Source organism: Coregonus lavaretus, assembly GCF_964263955.1.
Source record: "Coregonus lavaretus genome assembly, chromosome: 14".
Taxonomy (NCBI): Eukaryota; Metazoa; Chordata; class Actinopteri; order Salmoniformes; family Salmonidae; genus Coregonus; species Coregonus lavaretus.
The window spans coordinates 44203043-44225468 of record NC_140001.1 but is presented as its reverse complement, the minus strand read 5'-3'; the positions used below and the strand labels follow the sequence as shown (position 1 = coordinate 44225468).

Here is a 22426-nt window from a genome sequence, read left to right as displayed (position 1 = left end):
CAAAAATAACTATACTACCCCCTAACATGTTCATATAAACACATTGTAGTTTTAGTATGTTTCTCTGACTCCTTACCTGTAAAAATTGTAATATTAGCAGTACTTGAAACAAGCTAAACTACCTGGCAGCCATTTCCCCAACTGTCAACAGTTGGTATGGTGAATTAAAAAAACTTGTTAGCTATTTACAAAATGATGTGCACTCACCTCGACACACACTTTTATCTCCTCTTTCAGCAATATAATCCAATATGGCCTTTGGATATGCAACGTTCCCAGAACATTCCCAGAACTTTTTTCTTCCAACAACCAAATGGGAACCACAGGGGAACGTTACGTAAAAATTCGAATTCACCAAAAAATAACTTTATTTTATGAGGTTATTTGAAAGTTCTCAGAGTAATACCAAAATAGCAACGTTCCTTAAAGGTTCTCCTTTGGTTCTTAGAAAAAGTACTTTCCCACAACACTCCCAGACTTTCTGTGAAAGTAATTTTTTTAAGAACCAAAAGGGGAACCTTTAGAGAATGTTCTATGCTAGCTGGGTAATGGCTAGGCTACTGTTACTTCTACCTTTTCATCTGGCACATTGTAATAGCCTCAATTCACCCCTCCAATGTAGATGGCGATAATTAGCGTAACTATCAGTGCTCGGCCCCTCTTTCCCGCCCAAAATTCCTTTGTTCATTTAGCAGCGTTGCTGTGTGATGTGAGCAATGCGGTGGAGACCAACAATAGTGCTGTGCAATTCGCGGCCATTTCGCAGAAAATAACGTACATTGACAAAAGATTAAATTCGTCCATCAGCAATTTTAACTAGAGTATTATCCATATTTTGCAATCTTGTATAGTTAACACTCTGGAATAACTGAGAATTAACAACTGCCTTATGATAGACCATAGCTTGTCCTATAACTGGGAATCCTAGGTGACTCTCCACGGCATATTTTTCAAAACGATTTAGTGCTCTAAAGCAACCACTGCCAAGTACAGAGCCATCAATGCTCTTTGCATGCTTGGTCAAACAGTAGCCATCCAACATTATCTACAACAGCTGTTTAACCCTCTCTGGTGCTTTAACCATCTTCCTACCTAAATGATCAACTTTCTGCAGCAAAAGAAATGAAGATACAATCTATAATGGTACAGCTTTTGTGCCATTGAATAACCTTAAAAAACCATTGCAAGCTTCAAAACTGTAAGCACTATGACACCATAAGGGTCCCCAGTTACGAACAGTATTACTAAGATGAAGCATTATATGAATATTTTATGACATGTGTGATATACCATACCAAAGAGTCAATCAACAGGAATGGGGAAGGATTTACAACCTGGACTGTACAGCTGAGGAGTGGTAAGTAAATGTAGATTTCACTCTGAAGAAGATAACCCAGAGGATCAGAGTGCAGCTGGACTATGACAGGGGGATGTGTCCTTCTACAACACCAAAGACATGACACATCTACACTCATAAAGACACATTTACTGAGAGACTGTTCTCATACTTCTCTAATGGAAAGGCTGGTGATGCCAACCACCCTGATGTACAGATCTGCCAACCAGAGGTGTCTTTGACAGTGAAATCATTCCAGTGATGTGTGTGTGAGCTTTTTTTTTAAATAATTCCCAAGACTTTAATGGGATTTGTGCCACAAATGCTGAAACGTTAGTATGTGGAAACAGTGCCAGTGAAACTAAACCAAAGCGTGGATTGCTGTCATACCTTGTCCATAGACTGCTTACGGCATAAGGAAACCAATGTGTCATTTTGTAATTTGGGTGAACTATCCCTTTAAAGATTGAATCAATACATGGGCAGCCTTTGTATGGCAACTGTCCTTATTTGCATAAAACTGATTTTATACAGACATTATTTAACATAAATCATCATCTAACATCAAACTATATACAGTGAGCTCCAAAATCATTGGGACAGTGACACATGTTTTGTTGTTTTGTCTCTGTACTCCAGCATGTTGGATTTGAAATGATACAATAACTATGAGGTTAAAGTGCCGACTGTCAGCTTTAATTTGAGGGTATTTTCATCCATATCGGGTGAACCGTTTAGAAATTACAGCCCTTTTTCTACGTAGTTTCCCCATTTTAGGGGACCAGAAGTATTGGGACAAATTCACTTATGTGTATTAAAGTAGTAAAAAGTTAACTATTTGGTCCCATATTCATAGCACACAATGACTACATCAAGCTTGTGACTCTACACATTTGTTGGATGCATTTGTTGTTTGTTTTGGTTGTGTTTCAGATTGTTTATAAATTAATGGTAAATAATGTATTGTGTCATTTTTGAGTCACTTTTATTGTAAATAAGAAAGACTATGTTTCTAAACACTTCTACATTAATATGGACGCTACCATGATTATGGATAATCTTGAATGAATCGTGAATAATGATGAGTGAGAAAGTTACAGACGCACATATATCATACCCCCAAGACATGCTAACATCTCAGCATTGCAATCATAGAGGAGGTTAGCATTTGAGCCTCTGCAACTTTCTCACTCATCATTATTCACGATTCATTCAGAATTTTCCGTAATCATGGTAGCATCCACATTACTGTAGAAGGGTTTAGAAACGTATTATATTTTTATTTACAATAAAAGTCACTCCAAAATGACACAATACATTATTTACCATTCATTTCTAACACTTTTCTTTCATGTTAGTTAGCGACTCATATGGTCAACGCGGCTGAGTGGAGGCTGGCTAACCACAGGGAAAAACAATTTTATAAGGATTTTATTGTTTGGTGTTTTCCCCCAAAGTTACCCAATTATGTTTTTCCCAAGGTTGGAATGGAAGTTGTTAAATATAGCAGAGTAGGAGGTTTTCTAAACTCTCTGGTTAAGCTCACTTTGGTTAGAAATGTGACAACAGAATGAAACTGTTCCAGTATTCTATCAAGTCAGACACACAGCCCATAGACCACATCCTGTAGCATATATACATAAAGGAAGTTATTTGACAGCAACATGATTTACTGTAACTTTTGCACACCACAATCACCTGTAGGCTATCCATTGACTGTAACGAAATATCTACAAAATGTTTTATGTGATATTATTATTTGTTTCAAATTGTTTCATAGCAGCATTACTGTATTATAACGTGTATTATATAGGCCTATAATTATGCCTTCAGACAACTACAATTATATATAATTAACATATTAGATTTATTAGGCTATTGTTTGTACTGCATTGCCATTGCGTTTTATATCTGTAGTGAAATCTACATGATGCACCTTACGCAAAACACAAATAACCTCGGTCTTAAATTTACCCCTATTTGGAAGTACTGCATACACACGGGGTGGTGTGTGCGCGCCGCGGTTACGTTACCAAGGCACGCAGTTAAGCGCAGCGCCCAATCGAGGGCAGCGCTGAGCAGATCGAGCTATAGCGCTTTGGAGCGCTTCGCTTTGCACAGTCGAGCGCACTGGGGAGGAACGATATAGTACGCTACAGTAGAAAGATAGTGGGGGAGACGAGAGTAAACAACCAACTTGGACGCACACCTGCCATCCTTATCAAACCATAACCTATCGGCTGCCTTACAAGGTTATCTTTGAGTCGCCTGCAGCGCAGAAAGAGGACTCATATTTTGATAGAAAATAAGCTACATACCGCGCAGGAGGATCATATCAAGCAAAGGAGCAGCCGTGAGAGAAGCACGAGATACGGAGACATGGCTGCGACAACCTGTACACGATTCACGGACGATTTTCAGCTATATGAAGAGCTGGGAAAGTAAGCCTGTTTGTTTTGGTAATTTGCAGTCACTGACTGTTGTGGCTTGCGTGGGTGTGGGTGCGGGTTTGTGTTGTTGCGGTGGTCTTTTTCTGGGTGACAGCGGCGCAAGGCAAGGGTGACAGCTCGCTCAAAATACGCTCTCTCTCATCACACACACACACACACGAGATTCTTGTTCCCAGCGCTCTTAAAAAAATTATGGCAGTAGTTGGTCAACGTGTCTAAACAAAAGCTCTCCATAGGCATTGAGCAATAAATTGCGTTGGTTGGCGAGCTCTCAATATTTAAAACATTTTACCCTGAGGCTGAGAGAAAATGTTGCTGTTTTAGACCAGAATGACAGGCTCACCCCACTACTAATGTGTCTGCAGTGAGGATTCACCAAATTCAGACAATGATTTTGTAACTTATTTGCAGATAATAGTTGTTTGCAGCTCAAGAAGCAGTAGTAGCAGTATTCAAATCAGGGAGCGAAATTAATGTTTCTTTCACCGATGCAATTCGGTTCTAAACATTCACCAAAAAGAGGCCACCGGTTGAGATAGGCAGATTGAAAATGTTTTTTTCCCAACCTGAGCCTTTGAGTTTAATGCATATTATGTCAGTAGCCCATTCATAGACACTAACTACCTTTAGTGCCTATTGATAAAGGTATGTTCTTCCCAGGGGACTTTTGTTAACCTTCATACAACCGACTGGGGTCATTTGACCACAGAGGTAAATTTGGCATCATAGCCCAACAGTGGTTTTTTATGACTTTGTCAATCAACTTGTTCTTAATCAATTGAACATTCTAAAGCATTGTTTAGTGTTACTGTTAGGGCTGGGCGATATGGACAAAATATAATATCACAATATCTTTCACATTTTTGATGGTATTTGATGTTTTTGAATAATAAAAGTTCTAAATATGCTTTCTGAGTATCTCATGACCCTAGGGTGGCAACACATACATTATAAGGGATTTAAATGGGGCTTTCTCCATTTATACTGTTCAATCCAACTCCAAACAAAAATAATTTTCAGCATTTTCATCCATTTCTGATTTTCCTGCACTTTTATTATCATTTCCACACTGTGCCACGCTGCATGATATGTGCAAAAAATCTAGGCCTAGTTAATTGGTGAACTGTTGGAATCATGGAAATATAATTATTATTCTAATTGTATAGTTAATAATATAGTGGGCAGCACCTTGAATACATTGTGCTGGTCAGTGTTTCCAGGTGACCCTAATTAGATGTTACACTACACATTTTCCTAATTCATGTAGCTAGCTAGCTAGCTAACCAACATATTCCTTCTTCGCCTATTCCTCTCTGAAATGATACCGTTGCACAAACATGCTTATCTAAGCCTACACCAGCACTGGTACCAGGCACTATTAGCTAACTAGCTACGTTTGCTCTGACTCTTAGTACATTTAGCAAGCTAGCTAGCTAACCAAAGATTACCATTAGTGGCTAACACAAATTATTTTAGCAACCTATTTGTTAAGAAAATAAACTAGCAAACAGTAGTTTGCAGACAGTAAGATACACACACTAATAGTGTAATTATAGAACGCTTGTGGAAAGCAGCATGTCACCAACATTGTTGCATCCATCTGACCATGCAGAGTGAACTTCATAAAAGAAAGAAAGTGCTCGTGACTCCGTTGTCCAGCAACTGCTCTCTTCTTGAGTGACAGGGGGCAGGGCTTGGTGTGGTTAACGGCATGCAGCAGCAGGAGGAGGGAGAGAGATGACTCAAGGAGCAAACGGAGTAAACTATGAAAACAGACATTATACGTGCAGGAGTTGTGTATCACATTTAACAAACCAAACATTGAAATATCGTTATAGAAGGTAAAGAAAAACTCAAGCCGGTCCGTGCATCAATACCGGTATATAGTAAAATACGGTGTACCGCCCAGCCCTATTTTGGTATCAATATGGACTTTAAAAATAAATCATTTTGACCCCAGACAAAAACACCCAATTCCGCCTATTGTAATTTGATAGATAGGACCTTTATTTGAATCTACACCTTCTTAAAATGAAGTTGAACCCCTCCTTTTACCCTCAGAACAGCATCAATTCGTCGGGGCATGGACTCTACAAGGTGTCGAAATCAATCCACAGGGATGCTGGCCCATGTTGACTCTAGTGCTTCACACAGTTGTGTCAAGTTGGCTGGATGTCCTTTGGGTGGTGGACCATTCTTGATACACACGGGAAACTGTTGAGCGTGAAAAACCCAGCAGCATTGCAGTTCTTGACACACTCAAACAGGTGTGCCTGGCACCTACTACCATTCCCCGTTCAGAGGCTTTCAAATATTTTGTCTTGCCCATTCACCATCTGAATGGCACACATACACAATACATTGGTCAATTGTCTCAAGGCTTATACATCCTTATTTAACCTGTCTCCTCCCCTTCATCTACACTGAAAGAAGTGGATTTAACAAATTACATCAATATGGGATCATAGCTTTCACCTGGATTCACCTGGTCATTCTATGTCATGGAAAAATCATTTCTTTATGTTTTGTATACTCAGTGTATGTTTTTCTGGAGACATAATACCAAGTTATCCAAACACTCTTAGAAAAAAAGGTGCTATCTAGAACCTAAAAGTGTTCTTTGGCTGTCCCCAAAGGAGAACCCCTTTGAATAACCCTTTTTGGTTCCAGGTAGAACCCTTTTGGGTTCCATGTAAAAACCCTTTCCAGAGAGGGTTCTACATGGAACCCAAAAGGGTTCTACCTGGAACCAATGGTATAAATACAGTGGGGGAAAAAAGTATTTAGTCAGCCACCAATTGTGCAAGTTCTCCCACTTAAAAAGATGAGAGAGGCCTGTAATTTTCATCATAGGTACACGTCAACTATGACAGACAAAATGAGAAAAAAAATTCTCCAGAAAATCACATTGTAGGATTTTTAATGAATTTATTTGCAAATGATGGTGGAAAATAAGTATTTGGTCAATAACAAAAGTTTCACAATACTTTGTTATATACCCTTTGTTGGCAATGACACTGGTCAAACGTTTTCTGTAAGTCTTCACAAGGTTTTCACACACTGTTGCTGGTATTTTGGCCCATTCCTCCATGCAGATCTCCTCTAGAGCAGTCATGTTTTGGGGCTGTCGCCGGGCAACACAGACTTTCAACTCCCACCAAAGATTTTCTATGGGGTTGAGATCTGGAGACTGGCTAGGCCACTCCAGGACCTTGAAATGCTTCTTACGAAGCCACTCCTTCGTTGTGGAATAATAAAAGTTCTAAATACTTTGGGATCATTGTCATGCTGAAAGACCCAGCCACATTTCATCTTCAATGACCTTGCTGATGGAAGGAGGTTTTCACTCAAAATCTCACGATACATGGCCCCATTCATTCTTTCCTTTACACGGATCAGTCGTCCTGGTCCCCTTGCAGAAAAACAGCCCCAAAGCATGATGTTTCCACCCCCATGCTTCACAGTAGGTATGGTGTTCTTTGGATGCAACTCAGCATTCTTTGTCCTCCAAACACGACGAGTTGAGTTTTTACCAAAAAGTTATATTTTGGTTTCATCTGACCATATGACATTCTCCCAATCCTCTTCTGGATCATCCAAATGCACTCTAGCAAACTTCAGACGGGCCTGGACATGTACTGGCTTAAGCAGGGGAACACGTCTGGCACTGCAGGATTTGAGTCCCTGGCGGCGTAGTGTGTTACTGATGGTAGGCTTTGTTACTTTGGTCCCAGCTCTCTGCAGGTCATTCACTAGGTCCCCCCGTGTGGTTCTGGGATTTTTGCTCACCGTTCTTGTGATCATTTTGACCCCACGGGGTGAGATCTTGCGTGGAGCCCCAGATCGAGGGAGATTATCAGTGGTCTTGTATGTCTTCCATTTCCTAATAATTGCTCCCACAGTTGATTTCTTCAAACCAAGCTGCTTACCTATTGCAGATTCAGTCTTCCCAGCCTGGTGCAGGTCTACAATTTTGTTTCTGGTGTCCTTTGACAGCACTTTGGTCTTGGCCATAGTGGAGTTTGGAGTGTGACAGTTTGAGGTTGTGAACAGGTGTCTTTTATACTGATAACATGTTCAAACAGGTGCCATTAATACAGGTAACGAGTGGAGGACAGAGGAGCCTCTTAAAGAAGAAGTTACAGGTCTGTGAGAGCCAGAAATCTTGCTTGTTTGTAGGTGACCAAATACTTATTTTCCACCATCATTTGCAAATAAATTCATTAAAAATCCTACAATGTGATTTTCTGGAATTTTTTCCTCAATTTGTCTGTCATAGTTGACGTGTACCTATGATGAAAATTACAGGCCTCTCTCATCTTTTTAAGTGGGAGAACTTGCACAATTGGTGGCTGACTAAATACTTTTTTCCCCACTGTACTTGATAGAACTGCAATACAGAACTCAGATACGCTCTGAATCTACATCCCCCGAATCTACGGCCCGGTGTAGCTCAGTTGGTAGAGCATGGCGTTTGCAACGCCAGGGTTGTGTGTTCGATTCCCACGGGGGGCCAGTATGAAAATGTATGCACTCACTAACTGTAAGTCGCTCTGGATAAGAGCATCTGCTAAATGACTAAAATGTATTGGTGTGTATTCTCTGAAAGGTAGTCTTTCTAGAGAAAATCTTTTTAAAAGTATTTATTTGAGACATATTAAGTTATCCTTACTACCAGAGGGCGAAGGATGACCTGTTGGAGTGATTTTTACTAGATAGACAGATCACCTGCAGAGATGGCGCACCTTATGTACTCGCCTATGGTTATAACTGGTTAAAATCAATATGACCTAACATACAGTATATGCTTAGTTGCAGTCAAAACAGCTCATAAAAGTCTGTCAGTGGTATGAATACTTGGTAGAACTGTAATTCAGAAACCAGCTACCCTCTATATGTAAACATAATGCAGTATTGGTGTGTATTCTCTGGAAATAGTTATTTTACAGGAAACGTTCTATAAATACCAGAATTCCTATAATATCCTCCACATTCTATTTGTGAAACTTGTTATGGTATTTGTGTTGCTATACCATTTGGTTTGAAGTGACTGAGGATTTGGGCATGCTTTTTTAAGCATCCTACCATAGGCCCTACCACTCTCATTGTTTCATTAGCAGCGATGCTAATTCTGGCTGTGGGGTAAGTAAATAAAGAAAACTAAGCTATATTTTTGGTCATTGTCTTTTAGGATCAATGGACGAAATGTTGGTTCACCGGCTCTTTAAATGGCAGTCGTTTTTACCCCATAAATATGACAGAATGTATATTTAGGACCCCTTTAGGTATAAAAAAAAAAATATATAAAACAATTACTTGATTAAAATATTGAATTTGGCCTTTAGTACCAATTCCCATAGAAATGCATTGAATAACACATTCATAAATGGCAAAACAGACAGTCAATAAGGAATAAGGTAATGAAGTATCTGTCCTATATCTAGGAGATATAAGAAAGCTCAGGAAATATTTGTGTTTTTTTGACACATATTCAACCCCTTTTTTTGGGTAGGCACAAAACAACCTCCATACTTCCATTCATTTTTTAAATCCGGTACCAGTTACCTTCAGACGAATCCCGTGACACTTTTGGGGGTGGTAGAGCAAAACGGAGACCACCATCGTGTTCGTGAGACAAACACCACTGTAGCTCAGCCACCTTCCACCGCAGATATGGAAGGCCGCCATAGGCGGATGCGATGGATTGAGAAGCAGCCCAAGCAAAAAACGGACGGATTGTATTGATTTTTGTATTATCTTACTTATATCGACACATGCGTCAATAGACTCTAGGGGTTATTGTCATACTAAATCCAACATCTAAAGCATGGATGGTGTATAGCTCTCCTCCATACTGTATGTCTCCAACTCAGAGCTTATATAGCATTGAGCTACAGTATAAACCCACTGAAACCTTGTCGTAAAGCACAAGAGCAGCATATACCGTGTGCTGCCTTTCCTTTCTTTATTACCAGTCTCTATCAGGTCCAGCACCTGTGGATAATTTTGGGATGTGCAATGACACTTTTGAAGCTAAATCGTAAACCACCAGACTTGCTATAAGTAGGCCTTCTGTAGCTCTAACTGTAGTGCTGCTGTGTGTTGTTACGTAGGCCTACTGGAGCTGGGTCGTTCCACGAAATTGGTGGCTTTTGGACATGCAAACATTGAAGAAATGAACTTTAAAATATCTCTTCTTTCAATATTCAATTGCATGGTGGATATGTTTAGCCTACAGAAAAACACTTTTCTATTTCAGGCATTAGAATCCTGTGAACTAAGAATATTTTATCTGCACTTGTATGGTACCACAATGTTCGTCAACCCATTTACAAACACTTGTGTAACTTCCCAACTATTATTTAAAAGCATGTTTGCGATAAATCTAACATGTTCTCATTGTTTAAGTATCCCATCTAGTCAAAGATGATAAAACAAATATAAATATACCAAAAAGAGAGAGAGAACTTACTTCCTTTTCCACCATATTGTTCAGAAGACCCAAATGATGTCACCTGCTGTGAATCATATCTCTTGGTGGAATGGTACATTATTTTAAAGGGGGAAAGTTTTTGCATAACAGGATATACCTTCAAATGAAGGACAGACGTAAATGCATCACTAATCACATGAATATAAATGATAATCTTCTGAAATGACTTTGTCAAAGCAGAAAAATCACTAGGCCTTTACAATGATGGTGTAACTTGGAGAAATCTTTGGATTAAGTGGACTGAACTCTTCCTAAAAGTGACACAGGGTTGACGGAGGGACATGTCAAAATGCTGAATTTTGGCACATTAGCAACCCTTTATTTAAATAAAAAAAAGCGGATTCATTGAATTCTCCATGTGGACTATATTAAAAGTGCACTTACATTTAATATAACACGCTTTTAAAATTCTATATTGATGCATCATTTCTACTTAAAATATCAAAGGGAAGCAAAAGGCACTCATTTCGTAGAACGACCGAGCTCTGATTGTAGTGTTGCTTTGAATTCAATCACTTTTTGACAGCATCCCTTTTGATTTGAACAAAACCTTCCATACATATTAGAAGTGCTCAGAAAGTGACATTTTGGACCTGAATGCCAAAACATTCAGTTCACCCATTTTGCATACATCACCATACCATGAGACAGCCATGTCTTCATCACTGGAAAAGATAAACGGTTGAGAATGATATAATTTAAAAGCTTACAAACAGGGTTGTCAAGCTATTTTATAATTTCTGATTTTTTTAAAACAAAAAATAAATAGCCATTCATGTCAATTATCTTAATTTCTAGATATTTTTTTGCGTATGTTGTAGCTTAGACCCTATTGTCACTGAGGTTTTTGTGTTGTGCCCACCATCGGTTGAGACACAACGTGCTCTTGAATACAGGGTGGCTGTCATAGATAGTTGGAGGCCCACACATCACAGAATGTTGACTTGAATAGGAATAGCTGATGTTTTAAATTATACTGTCAATCCTCCATAGGAAACCTATTGAAATCATAGAAATATAGATCATAGAATAGACGTAACCATTTAAGTTGACATTCGACGGACGGTGGGTGGACCGGCGGTCATCTTTGTGGTAGTAATTAGAAGTAAAAATGTCAATTCAATTAGAATTTCAATGATGTACCAGCTAAATTGCGGTGGTCTGAATAGATTTGAAATGACACCCACCCTGGTGTGTTTATGCCTCACAAAAAGAGACCTGGCCGAGTGTGAACTTTCCAGGCACAGCTGTTGTTGGTTGTGGTGTCAGTGAGTCTTGAATAAGTGTGTGTGTGTGTGTGTCTGTGAGAGAATTGAAAAAGAGTCAAACGTGTGGGAGGAGTGTGTGTGTCTGTGCGTGCATGCATGTGTGTGTGTGTGTGTTTCAGTGTGTGTGCGCGTCTCTCAGTGTGTCTCTCTCCAGTCTCCATTATGTGTAGAGAATGTGTGTGTGTGTGTGTGTGTGTAGCTTTCTGCTTTCCCAGCAGCCTTCAGTCATTCAAGCTATGTGGGGCGAGGTGCGAGTGGCCAAGAAGAGGAGGGGAAAGGCCACACGGCCCCCTTCCCCCCTCCCGATCCACCCCTCCACCCCTCCACGCCCCAGTCGGCTGACAAGATAAATCACTTTAATGTCTCTTCAGAGACATACAGGGAAGAAACAGGCAATAACAAAGGGCACTGTGTTAAGATATTGACTCTGGTAGCCGATAGCTCTGCCTAGCCCAGATGCACACACACACCAGCTGTGCTCAGGGCGGGTAAGACAATCAAGGAGTGTGGGCTCCACTCGGTCCTCCTTATGGATGTGTTGTTGAATTTTTTGTTGAAATATGTAACAAAATGAGTGCGTGTCTGTGAAAGTGTTAATATTAATGTCTGAATAGCTGAAGTTTAACCCTTACTTTCCCTTTTGCAAATGGTATAATATCAGTGATAACATCAAGGAGAAAGGAATGTTGTCACGTTGTATAATGATAGAAGACAGGCGCAGGAATATGTAATAGGGGGATTTATTCTACCTAACATAAGGTACGTCATGAAAAACCATGGGGTCGGAGCCCAAAACAAACACGTATATGCATAACACAGGGATGTAACCCAAACAAAAGAGCGAGGTGTAAACCTCTAAATAATACACGGGACGAGACCAGTAATAACTAGTGCACAATTACACGGTATGTAAACCGTAATACAATGTACAGTAACACGTAGCACGAAAGCCGATACAACAGAGCACAGGTACTCACGAGACCAAAGGACATGGGACAATAATGGACAAGGACAATGGGGAACAGAGGGCACATATATACACATACTAATCAGGGGGAATGGGAACCAGGTGTGCGTAATGAGACAAGACAGTCCGGGGTTGGTGGTAATGATCCAGGTCAGTGACGCCTAGAAGGCCGGTGAAGTAGACCTCCGGAGCTGGTGAACGGAATCAGCAGCAGTACCAGGGGGATCCGTGACAAATTATGTGAACTGGTGCAGTTGGTACAGTTTGATTTAGTTCAAACTGATGAAGCAAGTCTTTGTAACTAAACTGCTCTGACTCTGTTTGAATGTGGATACTCGTACTTCAGTAATATTGACATGAAAAGAAAGTGTTTGCAAAGCAGATTTTGCAGCGGGCATACTTGGATTAAAAAACAACAACAACCAACAAAACAACAAACCTTTTACCTTCTCACGTGTTACACTCACAGATCTTACAGTATTTTCTGACTTTGCTGTGGGAACCTCAGGGGAACCTATTATCCAGACAAACTATTATAGTATATTCTATTACCACCATTAGCACGCCAGCCAAGGACAGAAGGCAGAGGCACTGCTGTGCTGGCAGAAAATGGTATTAGAAAATACCCCTTGTGTAACATTCAGAGAAACTATGGCTCCCTCAATGCAATGTTAATGTTATACACTATGTAATATGTCTGACCGGATGTTCTGTTCCTTTTCTCTTTGTTTACAGGGGAGCCTTTTCAGTGGTGCGCAGATGTGTCAAGCTGTGTACTGGGCAGGAATATGCCGCCAAAATAATCAACACCAAAAAGCTATCTGCAAGAGGTAAGCACGTTTAAGCTCTGTCTTTTTTTATGTCTACATTTAGGTTGCATCGCTGTATCCTACTATCCATGAACCCTCTGTGAATAGGCCATGATCCAGTGTTGCTCAACCTTGGGGGACAACTAACATTAAAACGATTTACAAACACGTCATATTCATCAGCACAAAAGACGTATCCTACAGTACAGTATACTGTATATTGTCATGAAAAAGCATTGGCCGTATTTCCCACTCGTCGTAATGTTAATCAGTATCACACGTGTTGGGTAACTGTTTTAGACAAAGCCAAGGCCAAATGCCATGGCCATGAGATCCACTCAGGGCCTCTAGGTCAACAATGACTTCAGGGTGTGTTTCACACCTCCAGCTGCACAGTGTAAATCTCCTGCTGCCCTCTCTGCCTCGTAACTGGAGCCCTAAGGCGGCTCTGCTCTGCCAGGTGTCACCGGCTCACCTTCCAGACAGACAGACATCAGACCTGGGTTCAAATACTATTTAGCATTTGCTTGAGCCTGTCTGTGGTGCCAGATGGACGGAGTTTGCAGTGTTCTTCTGTAGCTATTTAATTGGGTCCATTGCACCAGGCAAACTCAATCAAGCAAAGCTAAAGTATATGAAATTATTTCAAATAGTATTTGAACCCAGGTCTGACAGACAGACAGATCAGGGCTACTTGTTATTGTGGTGGAGATGCTTAGTGTGGTGAACAAGCATTTCAACAGGTATTAGTGGGGGGATCCTCCTGGAACTTGAAGAGGCTGGTGTCGTGGTCCTCTGTAGCTCAGCTGGTAGCGCTTGTAACGCCAAGGTAGTGGGTTCGATCCCCGGGACCACCCATACACAAAATCCCCGGGACCACTCGATCCCCGGGACCACCCATACACAAAAAAAATGTATGCATGCATGACTGTAAGTCGCTTTGGAGAAAAGCGTCTGCTAAATCGCATATTATATTATATTATTTTTGTCTGTCTCTCTCTCTCTCTCTCTCTCTCTGGTGGCAACTGTCAGGCAACTCTGCTAGTCAGACCAGTTTTAGAATGACACAACAGGGGACTTGAATCTGGGTTGTTGGGGTCAATTACACTTTTGACTTTGTGAATTAAAATGGCTGACCCCCACTCAGCTTGACACTTTTTCTATGCCCATTTGGTTGTGTTGACGCAGGACGTTCAGATGTCATAGATCTATTTTGAGTTATTATTGAGTTTGATTTGGAATCCTTTTGGTATTTATTTCCAGGTTGTTGTCTATACAGTAGCTGAATTGAGGCTACAAGTACTAGTTTACATCCAATCTTTTTAGGCAACAGTTTGTTTTGAAGGCTCTGGCTGTCTGTCCTTCCTCGTAGTGGGCCTGGGGATCTAGGAAGATATTAGTGAATGTAATGACATTACTGCCATGACCAGATTATCCTGCCTGCATTACCATAAGGCCCTGGCTAACACTAGTCACACATATTGACTTGATGAGACTGTTACACACCAGAGGTTTTAATCAGGGCAGAGAAAAAGTGAGAGAGAGAGAGAGTCGAAATGGCATCGCAACAGCAGGTCCGGGACAAGGTAGCATGTCCGGTGAACAGGTCAGGGTTCCATAGCCGCAGACACAACACTGGATCAGCAGCAGGTGGACTGGGGACGGGGAGAGCCTGGAGTCATCAGGCCAGATAGTCCTGAGATATGGTCCTAGGGCTCAGGTCCTTCGGGAGAGGAGAGAGAGAAAGGAGAATTAGAGGGATCATACCTAAGATCAAACAGGACACCAAACTAAGATCCTACATCTGTATGTATTCAGAAAGTATTCAGACCCCTTGACTTTTTCCACATTTTTTACATTACAGCCTTATTCTAAAATTGATTAAATAAATACAAATCTTCATCAATCTACACACAATACCCCATAATGACAAAGCAAAAAGAGTTTTTTGTAATCTTTTCAAATGTATTAAAAATACAATAACAGAAATAGCTTATTTACATAAGTATTCAGACCCTTTGCTATGAGACTCGAAATTGAGCTCAGGTGCATCCTGTTTCCATTGATCGTCCTTGAGATGTTTCTACAACTTGATTGTAGTCCACCTGTGGTAAATTCAATCGATGGGACAGGATTTGGAAAGGCACACACCTGTCTATATAAGGTCCAACAGTTGACAATGCATGTCAGAGAAAAAAACCAAGCCATGAGGTCGAAGGAATTGTCTGTAGAGCTCCAAGACAGGATTGGGTCGAGGTACAGATCTGAGGAAGGGTACCAAAACATTTCTGCAGCATTGAAGGTCCCCAAGAACCCAGTGGCCTCCATCATTCTGAAATGGAAGAAGTTTGGAACCACCAAGACTCTTCCTAGAGCTGGCCGCCCGGCCAAACTGAGCAATCGGGAGAGAAGGGCCTTGGTCAGGGAGGTGACCAAGAACCCGATGGTCACTCTGACAGAGCTCCAGAGTTCCTCTGTGGAGATGGGAGAACCTTCCAGAAGGACAACCATCTCTGCAGTACTCCACAAATCAGGCCTTTATGGTAGAGTGGCCAGACGGAAGCCACTCTTCAGTAAAAGGCACATGACAGCCCGTTTGGAGTTTGCCAAAAGGCACCTAAAGGACTCTCAGACCATGAGAAACAAGATTCTCTGGTCTGATGAAACCAAGATTGAACTCTTTGGCCTGAATACCAAGCGTCATGTCTGGAGGAAACCAGGCACCGCTCATCACCTGGCCAATACCATCCCTACGGTGAAGCACGGTGGTGGCAGCATCATGCTGTAGGATGTTTTACAGCGACAGGGACTGGGAGACTAGTCAGGATCGAGGGAAAGATGAACGGAGCAAAGTACAGAGAGATCCTTGATGAGTGCTCCAGAGTGCTCAAGACCTCAGACTGGGACGAAGGTTCACCTTCCAACAGGACAACGACCCTAATCACACAGCCATGACAACGCAGGATTGGCTTCGGGACAAGTCTCTGAATGTCCTTGAGTGGCCCAGCCAGAGCCCAGACTTGAACCCGTTCGAATATCTCTGGAGAGACCTGAAAATAGCAGTGCAGCAACGCTCCCCATCCAACCTGACAGAGCTTGAGAGGATGGGAGAAACTCCACAAATACAGGTGTGCCACGCATGTAGAGTCATACCCAAGAAGACTTGAGGCTGTAATCACTACTACCATACCCCGTTCAAAGGCACTTAAATCTTTTGTCTTGCCCATTCACCCTCTGAATGGCACGCATACACAATCCATGTCTCAATTGTCTCAAGGCTTAGAAATCCTCCTTTAACCTGTCTCCTCCCTTAACACTGATTGAAGTGGATTTAACAGGTGACATCCGTAAGGGATCATAGCTTTCGCCTGGATTCACCTGGTCAGTCTATGTCATGGAAAGAGCAGGTGTTCTTAATGGTTTGTATACTCAGTGTATATACTGAGATAAGATAGCTAGCTGTGTGTTATATATCTACTGTACCTCAATGTCCTAGTATTTGAGCTGAGGGGATGTAGGCTATAGGCTTAGATCAGTGGTTCCCAAACAGGGGTACTAGGACCCCTGGGGGTACTTGGCCTATCCACAGGGGGTACTTGAGAAGACTCATGAGACCATAGGCCTACTGGTAAAATGCACATAAGGGGGTACTTCAGGGGAACCACTGGCTTAGATAGTGCTGCAAAGATAGTATTTGTAGGCTTAGTGCAGCAAATATTGTTCTTGATGTTTCACTACATGGACTTTAGTCAACATATTTCCCATAACAAAGATAAGTTTAATTTTGGTGAAACAAATGGACATGAAGATGATGTTGACTTGTGTACTGCTTATAGTCGTGTTCAGATATCCTCTTGCCAAATCGTATTCATGTTTTTGTTGTTCAAATCAAATGTTGCAACATGTGATGACATAGGCAATAGAGCAGGAGGATTTCGAGGAAAAGAGAGTGAGATTGACGGATGAATGTGTGTGTGTGAGTGAGAGAGGGGGGGGGGGGGGGGGGGGGGGGGGTAGAGAGAGAGAAGGCACCCCAGGCACTTGGCAGCTGTGGGCCATGCGTCTGTGCTTCTACATGCCTTTAGCACGGGACTCTCATCTGACACACACACACACACAAGCACTGACACCCCAGGCAGACACAACTACCCGAGAGTCCTAATGCTAGTCTACTGGACTTCTATTGGATACAGTAGAAGAGTCAGCCTGTACCTTATTCCCTTATTCATGAATAGGGTGGAAAAGATATGGTTGCCTTCCAATCGAAGACCATGATGAGTCACAGTCATAAACTCTTCTCATAGACACAGGTTAGAGCAAACTCAGTCATACATTACAAATGCCGTATCTTAATTTGAACCAGTTTCTCACAGCATGAAAATAATCCTGTAGCATCTGGAAATGTGAATGATTATGTGGATTATAATTAATATACATTTTTTGTAGGGGCAAATCAAGTCTGAACTTTTAAAATGGAAATTACAAACTGTAGGAGCCTTTTTAAACCTCAAATACACTACAAGCTTGCATTTCCTGCTGTGGAGGAAAATTCCTGCAACAACAGGATGATGAAATTAAGATACATCATATGTACTTCCAATAATGCCGTAAGGTTACTTTGTATCGAGTTCCTCAAGCTATTCTAGATAGGCTATTCACTGTTGTAGTTTAGGCTACTGTTCAGGGTTAGCCTGTGTGTGAGAGCTGTGTTGAAACCAGGGGTTGGAACCGGTTCAGGGAACAGAACCCAAAAACTTTTTTCAAGGAACAGATCGGAACCTGGAATGAAAGTGATCCATACTGTTCCGGAACAGAACCATTATTTTAAAAGCATGGGAACCGGTTAATAACATCATTTTATGTTCCAGACATTTTTTCTAGTCCCACCAAAAAACAAACACTCTGTCACTCAGAAACGTATTCCAATGTCTGTCTGCAAGCTGAAAATCTTTGCCTGTGTGTGTGTGTGTTTAGGCTACCTGCCCCTCCCCCCTCCGAAGCATAGGCTACTGTACTGACGTTACAATCGTGATGCAGAAGATAGGGAGAGATCAATTTTTATTAGCTAGAGAAGAATGGATGAACTTTTTCAATGCTAGTTAAGGATACTATAGGCCTAGTTATCACATTTCACATAGGATTTATTTATTACAAAAAGGTAAGACGTGTTTTTAATTATGGTGCCGCTCTGCATACACAAGCTTGTTAGCTAGTTAGCTCAAAGGACCTTCAGTGGCCCAGCCAGAGCCCAGAACTTGAGAGAATCTGCATAGAAGAATGGAAGAAACTCCCCAAAAACAGGTGTGCCAAGCTTGTAGTGTCATACCCAAGAAGACTCAAGGCTGTAATCGCTGCCATAGGTGCTTCAACAAAGTACTGAGGAAAGAGTCTGAATACTTATGTAAATGTGATATTTCAATGTGATATATATTTTTTTGTTGCTAAAATTTCTACAAAGCTGTTTTTGCTTTGTCATTATGGGGTATTGTGCGTAGATTGATTAGGGGGGGGGGGGGAACAATTTAATCAATTCTAGAATAAGGCTGTAATGTAACAAAATGTGGAAAAAGTCAAGGGGTCTGAATACTTTCCGAATGCACTGTAATTCTGTGGCCCTAATTCAGATAATGCACGTCATAACAAGATGCCCAGCGCTTCAGGCCTCCTCCTCAAACCTCTCTCCCCACCCGCAAAATGGCAGTCGCATCGTGCGCCATACGCTACACTTGTCTGTCCATCATGCATGTAAAGAACTAGCTTTCCTGCTCTATCCGCGCTGATTGGTGAAGTCATTTAATGAGCTAAATGTACATTTTATTATTTATTTCACAGGTTAAAAAAGGAACAGAAAGGAACAATATAAACCAGTATTTTTTTGGGGTTCGAACTGGTTCAGAACTATATTTTTCTGGTTGGGACAATGGAACGGAATGAAAAGAATAGTGGTTCTGTTCAGAACGAAACGATTGGAAAATAATTTCAGTTCAGTTACAACCCCTGGTTGAAACTGTCCAGTCCAGCAGACGAACAGTTAATGTCAACTGCCACATGTCAGGGGTGGTGGGGTGGGGTGGGGTGGGGCTGTTGGCACAGCCCACAGCCAATCCGAGAGCTTGTTTATGGATGTGGAGACTGGGCAGGGTTGCAGGGGGTCAGCTATAGGGCCAATATATTCTCAATGGGAATATGAGACACTGCTTAGGAGATGATAGAGATTGGCGATGAGAGAGAGAGTGTGCATGAGGGTGGGGGGGGGTGTGTGCTGTTTCAGAATCACCTGCAATGCAGTTGTAGTAGGGTGACCTGGATTTAGCCTGGATTTAGCCTGGATTTAGCCCTATTTGTGTCATTGTCTGGGTGTAAAATAACTGACTGACTGGGTGTAAAATGGCCAAAATGTATCATCCCCCCATATTCTTCTCATGGCTATTGTGTCTAGGCATAATGAGAATGACGTGGTGATGTTTTGGTTTGATATTCCTTGAAACCCATGGCAATCTGGTGGAATTTGAGATGTGGTGATGTGTTTGATACAAGTGTGTGTGTTTAATGTATCCCTTTATTGTTGCAGTCATGCCATAACATAGTCCTCTCCTCTCCTCTCTTCTCCTTTCCTCAGTGACATGATGAGTCCCAGATAGTCAGTCTTTCCCCTCACACTTGACTCAAGCATGCAAAAACCTCATAGACAGACAGCACCAAAATAATGTTTACACACACACAATATAAAGACTTACTCACAGTATCAGACATGCATGCCCACACACAAATGTATGCACACAAGGGCAAAGTCACACTTTCTGTCTTGCTCTCATTCACTCTCACATGCGCATGGACGCATGCACACACTTGTACAGAGTGGAGTTCATCGATCGCTGTGGGGTTTTTGGGCAGCAGCGAGGTCATTTCTGTGGATTTTTCCTCACCCAGTGAACACTCATGCTCTCTTCTCCCCCTCCATCCCCTCAGGGTCCGTCCTCCACCTCCTTCTCTCCTCCTCTCCCTCTCATCTCTTATTTACTCTGCTGCATCACGGAAAGGGAAGGCTGGGTGGATACAGGCTAGCCGCTTCACGGCAGAACAGAACACATCTACAGCCACTATGGTGACAGAGATGTACTGCACAAGGCTAGCTTACAGTTGACCGTAGTTTAACCGAAACACTCAGCACGGTAACCAATGTACTGTCAGTCCAAAGACAAACACATCCTGAATGTGACATTATTCTGACATTTGAATGTATGTCTACACACAAACACCTGCTGTAGTAACACACACAGCACACACAAATAATAATTTAATGTATTGGTAATACTGTGGTCCTCCGTGTATCGGGATTTAGGTCACTGGTTTCCTAACAAGTGTATCTGTCTCAGTGGCCTGAGGATGTAGGATCTTAATTTGATCACTTGTTTGTTGCTGAGGATGATCCTGCACAGCAGGAAATGCAAACTTGTAGTGTATTCGAGGTTTAAAAAGGCTTCTAAGTTTGTATTTTCCACTTTAAAATGTGTGGCTTAACGAAAAATGCATCAACCCCTACAAAAAACCTCCATTAATTATAATCCACATAATAAATCACATTTCCTTTTGCTGCAGGATTATTTTCCTGCTGTAAAAAACTGGCTTAAATTAAGATCGTACATCTGTATGGGCCATTTTGGAGTAAAACATGGACTATTACGAGACTAGATCTGTCTATTGATTGAACAAGCAGATTGAGTCGATGTCTGTCTGCTACAGGTTTAGCTTTCATCGATTGACAGAAGGTGGTAAAAGACAAACTAAGATCTTCCCTGTCTGAGTGGAAGTGAACAGTGGGTAGTAGGTACACAGTGCAAGTGTATTTTAGCAGCTCTTATGTGAAGAGGCTTTGTTATTGGCAAAGACCAGCTAGAAAGAAAAAGACAGCTGACATAAAATAAATCAAAATAACTTTATTTGCGAGTGCTGGCTGTCTTTGGTTGGCTTGTTGCTGGTTGATGGAGAAGCTTTTGGGTACATCTCAAGTCTCAACTCTCTTCCTCTCAGAAACTGTTGGGTGCATCTCAATAATCTAATACTCTCCTCCTCTGTTCTCCTTCATCTGCACTGATTTGATATGGTGGTTGCCTACACCACCAGCCTACACAAGTTTTCACCTGTCCAGTTCTTTCACACCAGTTAGGATGAAGGAAAGGAGACAAGGAGAGAAAGCCATTTCTGACTATTGAGATACACCCTAAATGTGTGGCCTATTGCTAAGTGACTGTTGCAATCTGAATGGGTTGTGAATGTGATAGAGATTGTTGGACAGTGAGAGGGGGGTGTTGCGTAATATTCAAATGAGGGCCAGGAGGCTGGCCAATCATGTGGAGTTCACCTTGAGGTGAAAGAACACTGGAATTCGAAATACAGACGGTATGATTTTCAATACCGTTTCTTATTTGGGGGGTTAGGGGCTGCGGGGTGCGGGGTGCGTGCTACACCACTGCTTATAACTATACATTAAGTATAACTATACGAAATGTAAGATGTGTCAAATAAATTATATCCAGCTCAGGGCTCCAGCTTTACATTTGGTTTGCTAACTTGTTAGGTAAGTGGCTAGATGTCAAGATCAAGCTTTTTGGTTACAGCAGAGACATTCTAGCGTGAGTACCAGTCTCTTTAGCTAACATTCCACTCCTTGCCATTCCTGGCCTTTCTGCTATCTTAAAATATGAACATTATATCATTAATGGGCTCAGGAGAACAGAGGAGTTGATCCTGATTTGATAACCCTCACAGCTATCCTCCAATCAAATCGACTATCCAAATATTATACAATGGGTGAATCTAATCCTGAATGCTGATTGGTTAAAACCGCATTCCAGCCGGTGTCTATTCCACAAGTTACCACCGGCTTAATATATGACGTTAAAATGCCTATTTACTCTGTTCAATCTGACTGTGCAATCCACTGTCTTATCAGCCCAGCCAGGCAATTTATAAATTTGATCTCCACTATAAAAAGCATCTAGATATTATCTCACATTTCTTTTAGACTAACATTAAGTTTTCAACAGTGGAGATTTGTATAAACCTTGCTGTCTCTCTCTCCGACATTTGCAACATTGTTTCA

At 41.5% G+C, this 22426-nt stretch overlaps 1 protein-coding gene across 2 annotated transcripts in view; it reads left to right on the top strand.

Moving 5' to 3' along the window:
- Window positions 1–3426: 3426 nt before the first annotated feature.
- Window positions 3427–22426, top strand: part of LOC311141761 (calcium/calmodulin-dependent protein kinase type II subunit beta-like) — a 98989-nt gene continuing 79989 nt past the window's right edge. The window contains exons 1-2 of one of the 2 annotated variants that reach the window (XM_084177203.1): window positions 3427–3777; window positions 13250–13344. In XM_084177203.1, the coding sequence (XP_084033329.1) occupies window positions 3716–3777; window positions 13250–13344 (157 nt within the window). In that variant the 5' untranslated portion in view covers window positions 3427–3715. The remainder of the gene's footprint in view (window positions 3778–13249; window positions 13345–22426) is intronic. The other variant, XM_084177204.1, reaches the window with a different exon arrangement.